The sequence below is a fragment of the Rhea americana genome, unplaced genomic scaffold (assembly GCF_003343005.1).
Source record: "Rhea americana isolate MKP2758 unplaced genomic scaffold, rheAme1 scaffold_19, whole genome shotgun sequence".
NCBI lineage: Eukaryota > Metazoa > Chordata > Aves > Rheiformes > Rheidae > Rhea > Rhea americana.
Genome location: NW_028186038.1, coordinates 77720 through 86604, shown reverse-complemented (window position 1 = coordinate 86604; position 8885 = coordinate 77720). Strand labels below are relative to the sequence as shown.

Here is an 8885-nt window from a genome sequence, read left to right as displayed (position 1 = left end):
CTTCACCTTCTGTTGCAATGTTCTTGTAATACAGAAAGGTATTTTGTGCCTTTTGTAACCAAAAAAAAAAAAAAAAAGGAGAGGGGGGAATAAACCCTGCAAACCCTGCACGCGCCGAACGCCCCAGCTTGTGTTAAGCAAATGTTTATTTAATAAAAGRTTTCTTTTCCTCCCCGTGTTATGATAAGTTAGAGCTATGAAAACACCTTCAACAATCATTTATTAACAGCGGAGCGCTAAAGCATTCCCTCTCCAGCGCAGGTCTCCCGAGGTCTCCGTGCTTCGTGCGCCCAAAGCAGAGCAAAGCGGCCGCCGCGGCCTTGCCGTCCCCCCGCGGGGCACCGCGCCGGAGGGAAGCAGCAGGGCGCCGGGAGCGATGTTTTTCCATCAGAAATCGGCAGCGATCGTTAATGTTCGGCGGGTCCCTCTCGCCGCAGGTTATCAAAACAGCTTCGCCGAGCCCCGTGCCCCTTGCCAGATACCCGTCCTGCGGCGTGCTGTTTCCACAGGCTCCCCCGGGAAAACGCTTTGAAATCGCTTGTCGGAATTTCTTAGGCTTTCACAGTTGAGTTTCGTAGCTGTGAATTCATGTTGCATGCTTAGGAAAAACATTGGCAATGTCACTGAGTCAGTCTGGATTTATAGCTTGTGTCACTATTAATTTTCCTAGGATTTCAAGTGCATGCTTTATATAACGTGAATGAAAGCCTAGTATACGTGACTTTAAAAAAAAAGATCTTTTTTGATAGGCAAAATATAATTTAGTGGGACCCAGAGGTATGCTTGACAGGTCTTTCCCATGATTAACTGCTGTTCTGGAGGGCCTTGGTACTGCAAATATTTACGTACGTGCCTAGCTGGGAGGCGGCGGGGGTATTTCCTCCGGGGGGGCGCGGTGCGCTACGGGCTTCGGGGCCCGCCCTCGATGCCGGGGGTGGGGGGGAATATCCTTCCCGCCGGCTGGGCTTGCGGGCGGGATATTGGGATTTATAGCAGTGCCACCAGAGGGGGCCCTAGGAGTATCCATCGCGTGCGTGCGGAGGGCAGCAGCGCCCGGGGAGCTCCGGCTGCAGCGTGCGAGYGGATGCCGCTGCGTGGGCGACTGACAAGCCGCTTTGCAATGGGAAGAACCAGGCAATGAGCCCCCGGTGGGGAAAATCACAAAATATTTAATATTTAAGGATATACTTACAATATTGTCTAGTAAATTTATAGGCTAAATGCAGGCAAACCTACGCAGACCTACCTGACTCACTACGCGCTTCGGAAACTCCCAGCCCTGCAACCACTGGGACTGGACGGCAGTTTTTGGATGACTTTTATCTGATGAGATTTGCACTAAATAAAGTGTGTAGGCTGATCCGAAAACACAGATCGCTGGAGCATTGGGTTAAATAATGTGTTACGTTATTTGATTTTTGCAGTGCTTACAGTGAGTAAAATAACCTGAAGGCTTAATTCACTTTCCTACGTGAAATATTTGAAGTTTAACAAAATATCTGATTTTCCCCTGAAATACCGYGCTTGCCGTGACCGCAGCTACGCCAGTCTTTTAGGGAGACGCGTTGGCCGCCTCGGCCGCGCGCGCGAGCGAGGGCTCAGGACGCCCTCGGCCGGCGGCGGCGGTTCTTCCTCGGCCRCCCCCTCTTCGGGAGCGGCGGCCTCGGCCAGCCGGAGGAGCCGCCGGCGGTTTTCAGCTCGAACTCCACGGGGAAGTGGTCGCTGACGGCCAGCGCCTGCGAGGGAGAGCGGGGGGCGCTGGGGGCCGGGCTGGCGCGGCGCTTTGCAGCGCGCTCCCGCCGGGAGCGGGTTCTTCCCCGCGCTGCGCCCGGGGCCGCGCCGTACCTGCTCCTCCGTGAGCCCGAAAGCCGCCTGGAAATCGAAGACGCTCGCCGAGCGCGGCACCACGGCCCCCACGAGCGCTTCCCCGCTCACCACGATTCTGGAAGCGGCAAGGAAAAAAACGGGACGTTGCTGCGGGACGCTCGGACCCCCCCCGCCCCGGGCCGGCCCCCGCAGCGCTGCGCGGGATTGCCTTCGRCAGTCCGAATCACGAACGCACAGATCGTGGTGCAGAGCAGGCAAGGGCGACGCAGGTAGCTCTGCAGAGGGGCCTTTCGCTCGGCCGTTGCAGAGCCCCCCGGGGGTGCCAAGGGCTCACGCCAAGTTCTGGCGTGATTTCTGCCTCTTTCCTCCAAACCGCTCRCCAACAGACCTGCAAACCGCTTTGTGCTCCTGGTCAGAAGCGGTTGGATGTCAGCTCCCACTGGACTCGCCTTAATCCTTGAAAGCCTCTTGTGCAGGTGGCTTTCTGTGACAGGCGTTGACGCTTTTCCACATATTTTTTGCTAAGAGAGGTATAAASAGGGAAGGGTTTACTGCTCTGCTTACCTGTCATATGGGCAGCTTGTGCTTTTCTTAACCGTTGTGTCATTTTTGTCATCTATTAGCCAGACAAACTCAGGGTGAGTCCTCAGTCGGATGTTCTGCCACTGCTTTTTCGGGACGTAGCTACAGCCAGCGTTGAAGTCCCCCATGAAGATGAAGTTCTGGAAGGAGATTAACTCTTCAAAATACGACCGGCAATGACYTTTATGATTGACAAATGTTGCTAATAGCCATTGCAGTTCAAAAAGTGAGAGCTTAGGTCAACAGCTTGCAGAGGCTGACCGTTGAAGCACATGCTAGAACATTAATGTAAGAGTGGAAAAAGGTGGTAYTTTTCCTGGAAGACATTCCCTCTCTCTGATATGATGTATGTATTGATTCCCTTCTCATACGGCTTCTAATACCTGCCTTTCCAAACTCCCTCCTGCCGCATACCTAGAGCGGGGCAGTCGACCTGGAGCCAGGTGGGGAAGAGAAGAGCAGGGAATGGACCATTTTAGGGAACTGGCTGTATCATCAGGAGATCAAGTTTACTGAGTAAAAGCTGGAGCAGCAAATGAAAATATGTCAAAGAGATGTTAGAAATGTGGGACTTCCACCAGCTGCTTCAAGACCACTAAACTCTGAACATTGTCCCTGGTGAACCGGTGTCAAAGCTGGTACAGTAACATAAAGGTCTTAACTAACCTCAGTTGTCCAGTGCTGCTTTACATCTAAATAYACATCGTAGAGCTCATCAATCTCTCGCACTGCTGTTTCTGGTGTGGTATGCTGAGGAATTACAGCAAACTCTTTGACAGCTTAAAAACAAGGCAAAACAGGAAGAAATATAACAGTTAAATACGCAATGAATCATGAAGTCCAAAAATGTKACTGACTTGAAAGCAACTGTTTCTCTGAAGGAAAAGCAGCTTGCATTTTGGCAGCACAACAGAGGATGTTGGCTGTGCAACGGCACCGCTCCSCACGTTAACTGCTCTGCTGCTGATTAAATGATAACATGCTGCACTAGTGCAAAGCAAGCCACGCTCCGAAATCACGGCGATAGCTGCTCCTACAGCCGTGCCGGCAGCTTGGAGCACGTTGGCACAGKGTTATGGAGCAGAGAGCAGATGCGCTGGTGGCTGTGGGGCAGCTCGTTCTACCATGTGGGGCTGCGTTCTGCACTGTGCTGCTCGGTGGGACCTGCCCATAGAAGAGGGGCTCATTTTTGAAAGCATCTCACCAGTTTTGGGGGAGAGAAACCAGACGACAAAGGGCTCTCTGGAAAAGGCATCTTCATCCCCAGGCTGGAGATCAGGATACTGGTAGATTTGCTTCACTGACACCAGATTTTGCCTGCAACATGTCAGTCTGTAAATAGTCCAGCAAATATCCCACAGCAAATTGCACCTTGCCCGTTCTTGGTGAAGACCACCTCGAGCAGGCTATGAGGTGCGAAATGCCGAGTTAACCACCGGCTCTGCTGCAGTGACGGAGCTTGGCCAGGGCGGGGGCCAGGTGAGGTGGCCTTCGCTGTGGGGCACGGCCGTGGCTGGGGCTCCCGGTGCCGTGCCAGCGCTCGCCTACCTATAGAGGAATGCATACTGCTCCTTGTAGGTCTTTCTTCCCAGTCTTTTGCTAACCACGTAGCTGTATTCTTCTTTTGGCCCTTTTGACCATCTGGAAAGAAAATGRTGTCTATTAGTTTATTTTTGTGTTTATAAAGGGCTGAGGAGGAGTTAATTGCTAACGAGTCTTATATGAGAGGCTCTGCAGAAGCGTATGACTGCTGGGTTTCAGAGGCAGGCTATAGAGACAAAAAGTCCTCTAAGGATGTGTTGCGTTTGGGGTATATTCTTCACTGCTTTCCCTTTTATTCTGCACCCTCTGTGCCTGTCGCAGCCTTGGCCATTCTGTAATTAATAATTAATTATACTGATTTTGAAAATACGTTTGCTACACTGCTCTGGAGCTAGCTTAGCCGTGGGCTCCTGAGAGCTGCCAGAGAGTCTGGTCTTCTCCTGGTTGCTGGGGTAGACACACCCGGACTCAGATCTTCTGGTCCCAGGGCTGATCCTGCTGGTAAGTGGGGCTGAAGAGATCACGGGCCTGGGCTCTGCCTCTGTTCAGCTCTCCCAATATCTGCCTACTGAAAGATTTTTCTTTTTCACCTTCTGAGGAAATAGCTAGTGCAGACCATCATCAGAGGTGGGATCTGGGCAGCGAGGAAAATCGTTCCCAGCCCAGCCAGGCTCCAGTTTCTGCCTGTGGGTGCCTGCGCCTTGCAGCCCACGCTTGCRTTAATCCAGGCGTGTGGAGCATCCCCCTCACCTGTTAAGCCTCTCCATCAGAAGGGGGCATATTCTGTTGTTGTTTTCCTTTATTTCCATCAGTAACATGATATCACAGCGGGAAATGACCTGCAACGGGAAAGAGCAAAAAGCAAGTCTGTGCTCAGTGTATTATTTTGGAGGATTAGAAACACGTTAGGAAGCTGCGGCTGTTTGTGCGAAGGGAGAAGTGCAGCGCACGTCGGGTGCGTGCAGCGGGCCAGCTCGCCTTGCGCGGGAGGGGAAGGGCCGCCGGGGCGGCCGCGGCCCCGGCAGAGCCTTCTCCTTTCTGAGCCGCCCGCCGAGCTGGAGCGGGAAGTGGGAGAGGGAACCCGGGAGCTGCGCGGTTTGGGTTTTGCTTGCAAACTTCTGCACTKGCTCAGGAGAAGGAAGTTTGCAGGGGAAGAGGCATCTGCAGCCTCCGTTGAAGTCTCTCGTTTCCTCCTGCAGCCGGTCGGGTTCTGCTTCCCTCCCTGCAGACTCGCAGACAGGATTTTATCTTTCCTCCGAGCTGAGCCGTGCCGTGCCGTGCCGCTCCGAGCCGGCTCTCCTCGCCGGTCGCCACAGCTGCTCTGCGTGCAGGGTGCTCAGGGGCTTGTTTCTGCCACAGGTTTTGTCCCTCGTCAAATTTTGAGGGTGTCATTTGTGGGAAAAAACGCACCCGTTGCCCCAAAGCAGGGAAGCTGAAGGTGATGTGAACTGCCGTTGTGCCAAGGTGCCTGGACGTGGCCACTCGCTGTTAGGCTTCTCCTGAAACTGCGGAATCCGCATATATTGCCTGTAATTTAGTTTACATTCCAAATGGTCCTGTCAGTATAGGAGGGAAGTCCAGAAATGCAGAGCTGSTATCTTTACAACAAAAACAAAAATCCCCTCTTGTCCAGTCGAGTGCGACGGAAGAAATGAAACAAAAATAAGTGGTGGCTGCCTTTTCTGCTGGGGTCTGGTGCGCAGAGCCATGCTGCTGACACTAAGGCTTCGGATACGGAGGCATCCCCGGTGAGGCTTTCAAGCCCTAACTCCAAAACGTGGTCATTTCACTTTAAAAACGAAGTTATCTTTCAGATGCTTCGGAGGAAGTGTGTTGGTGAGTTTTCTTTAAATAAACTAGCAATTCTGTATAATAATGTAATAATACAGTAATACAATAAACTTTTCAATTCTGTATCACACCCTAATGTGATACTCACCTCTATCCAGAGAATTCATCTAATTAGAGGATATTTCAGAACAATTAGTGCATAAGCAAAGCAAACAGTGCATCACAAAATAAAGCTCTGTGGATTCAGAGTGAAAGCTGCTTTTCACTGTGCACAAAGTTTTTCATTCTTTCCTAAACTAAATTTCCAAAGSAAACAGCAAATGTTGTTTATGTTGTATTCTCACGCAGGCTAAAATAGCTGCAAACGTGCTACTCAAYGACAGAACGATTTTTGCATTAGCAGTAAAAGATAATTTTCAATGTTTAGTCATTCTTTAACTTGAAATTTGCCTGTGTAAAGACAAATGAACCGCAACGTTATAAGGCGCTAAGAAGCCCTTGAAAAGCGCAGTTTCCCTCTCCTGTAGACGTACCTTCACCACGGCATCGATGACTTCTTGCCTGGCTATTTTTGCTTCTCCAAAGGACTTCACGTTGAAGGAGCAGATTTTCAGGCTCAGAGATGCATTGAAGCAGACGAGCGAAAGCASCACGACGAGCAGCATCGTGCAGGCCTGGGGCAGGCTGAGCCGCCCACCGGTCCGCGGGCGCGCGCGGGCGTCCGTGCGTCCGTCCCGCCGCCGGCTCAGAGCGCGAGCTGAGCCGAGTCGCTCAGGAACGAGCAAACAGGAATTGCTGGTTTCCTCCTTTTCCCTCCCTTCCATCTTTCCGTGCGGAGAGGCGGCGGGAGGTCGCGCCTCCGCCCCGAGGGGCTCGCGGCGCTTCGGCCCCGAGGGGCCGCGCCGGCGAGGGGGGAGCCCGGCGGCGCCGGGGCTGGCGAGGCCCCACGGAGGCGGCGACCTCGCCGGCGACCCCCAGCGCCCGCTGTGGCTCGCTCCTGCCGTTCCCGGGGCCCGTGACCGTGCGGGGCAGGGAAGTACTCGTATGTACAGACACACAGACATATTCGGAGGGACAGGCGCTGCCGGGAAAGGCGAACGCGGCAAACGGTCTAGGAGGTCTTCCGAGCCAGCGAACAGCCTTGCTTCAAACGAGGCGTGGGGAGGCTTCTAGGCCACCAGCTCTAGTGCGTGGGCGCCCCGTGGGTAGCTACGGGGTCTTCTCCTTTCGTTTTTATCTTTTTTGCCCCTTTCCTCTGCCCACGCTTCTGCTCAGCTCTGCCGCCCCCAGAGATACGCTGGGATGGGAAACGCTACCTCGGCGCCCCGGAAAGCACCGCGCAGCCCTCCGCCGCGCCGCGGGCCGGACGGGGAGCGCGTCCCCGCGCCCGGGCTCTGTGGTTTCACCCGGGCGACGGCCGCGGAGGGCATCCGCCGCCCTCGTAGGAAGTCTTTGGGACAGCAGGAAGAACCGGCCCCGAAGCGCACAAAAGCGCACCAGCCTGGGGAAACGCGAGGACCTTTGGGCTGCGCGGGCGCCCGCGGCCGGCGCGTCGGCGCTGTCTCCTGGACTTCCCGGTTAATGGGTGACGAGGCGCTCGAGCCGCCCCGGGTTGCTAAAGTTCAACACCGGGCTGTAGACCAAATATGGGCACGCGGGAAGCGCTTTAATGCCAGGCTAACACTAAAACCCGTCCGCGCGTGCTCCTCTGGAAACCAAGGTAAGGGCAAAAGCAGGCGGTGCGCAGGGTCACGGGTGCTCGTTCGGGGTCGGAAGAGCTTCRGCTGGTGCTCCATCTTTATTTACTGCTCGTTAAGGCACTTGTTCCACTGAAGAGATTGCTACCAGGMGTAATTCCTTCGCCGGTACCATCTTCTGGCGGGGTTTCCCTTTTCAAACTCAGAGCCTCAGCGCTGCTGAAGCAGCGGTCGGAAGGAGGCCTGACAGCTAGAGCAGTCCGGGGGAAACGCCTCTCCGTGTTCCGGTGCGTTTCTTGAATGAGGCCATTTAACTGAGGTTTAGGAGAGACCGGGATAATCCGAAGCGAAGCCGCGGCTGCCAAGGCCTTCAGTGCGTGCCAAACAGAGCAGGCTTCGAGGTTGCCAGTCCGTAAGGACRCTGCGGGGACCGAATGAGCGGTTTTTGCACCGTGTATGAACACCCCTGTTGTTAGCAGCTAAACACGTAATTAAAATGCACGCGATATATGCATTGCCTTTGAGTGCAATTTAGAAAGTATTATTCGCCCCTGCCCCGCAGGGCAAGTTTTGGCGGCTGCAGTGCGATTAAAGTGTTACTCTGCTCGGGTGCCCTGGCCCCGTGCGGGTCCCCGGCGGCGGGTGCCGCCGAGGTGGCGATGCTGGCGGAGCACCCGCCGCCCCCCCGGCGCCGCCGGGAACGGATGGGCCGGGTCCCGCCGGCACGGTGATTCATTCACCAGAATTATTATTGCACCCTTACGAAAATGCGATGGACGTGGGACAGCCAACTCTGACTTTGTCAGCTGAAATCACGCAGCTGCTCTGATTTAAAAACATGTGTTTTTTTTTGTTTTTTTTTCCTAACTGGACCATAAGTAAGACGGTCCCACTGCTGTTCCCAGCACCGAAGCTGCGTGGCTGTGCTGGGAGGAAGCACGGCTCCCAGGGCTGGTGGGAGGGATGAGGAATTTGTGGCTGGAGGAGGGAATACCTGGCGTCTGAGCATGAAACACCACCGGACGCCGGGACGGCACRGAGGTGCCTCGTCCCCGCCGGCTGCTGAAGCTCTGCGGGACGAGCGGCGTCCCGGTACCGAGGGGCCAAATGAAATAACCGGGGCGGGTTATTACAGCCGTGGGCCCCAGTTCGGGTCTCCCAGGGGCCGTGCGGGTGGCAGGCGCCCCAGCGCGGCGGCGCGGGGCCCGGGGGCTGCTGGAGGGGCTGCCCGGGCAGCAGGCGAGTACCGACCGCTCGCGCCCTCCGCCGCGCCACGTCCCGCGGCGTCCTTGCAGCGGGACTTAAACGAACCAGGCTGTCCGCAGCCCGGCTTGTCGTGGGGAAGCTGAACAAACAAGTGCGATTGCAAATGGTGTTTGAAGCCTTGTGAGCCACCTGACACACCCGTTTGCTGCACCTTCGGCGCAGCTTATCTTTGGCGAGCCG

General features: G+C 55.0%; 1 protein-coding gene across 1 annotated transcript; it reads right to left on the bottom strand.

Annotated features, from left to right (window-relative positions):
• Window positions 1-1156: 1156 nt before the first annotated feature.
• Window positions 1157-6501, bottom strand: DNASE1L3 (deoxyribonuclease 1L3). The gene is made up of 8 exons (XM_085302578.1): window positions 6276-6501; window positions 4702-4790; window positions 3958-4050; window positions 3614-3726; window positions 3076-3188; window positions 2392-2549; window positions 1846-1942; window positions 1157-1736 (listed from the first exon to the last, which is right to left on the bottom strand). The coding sequence occupies exons 1-8, from the start codon at window positions 6405-6407 to the stop codon at window positions 1599-1601; spliced, it is 933 nt and encodes a 310-aa protein (XP_085158704.1). The 5' UTR covers window positions 6408-6501; the 3' UTR covers window positions 1157-1598.
• Window positions 6502-8885: the final 2384 nt, after the last annotated feature.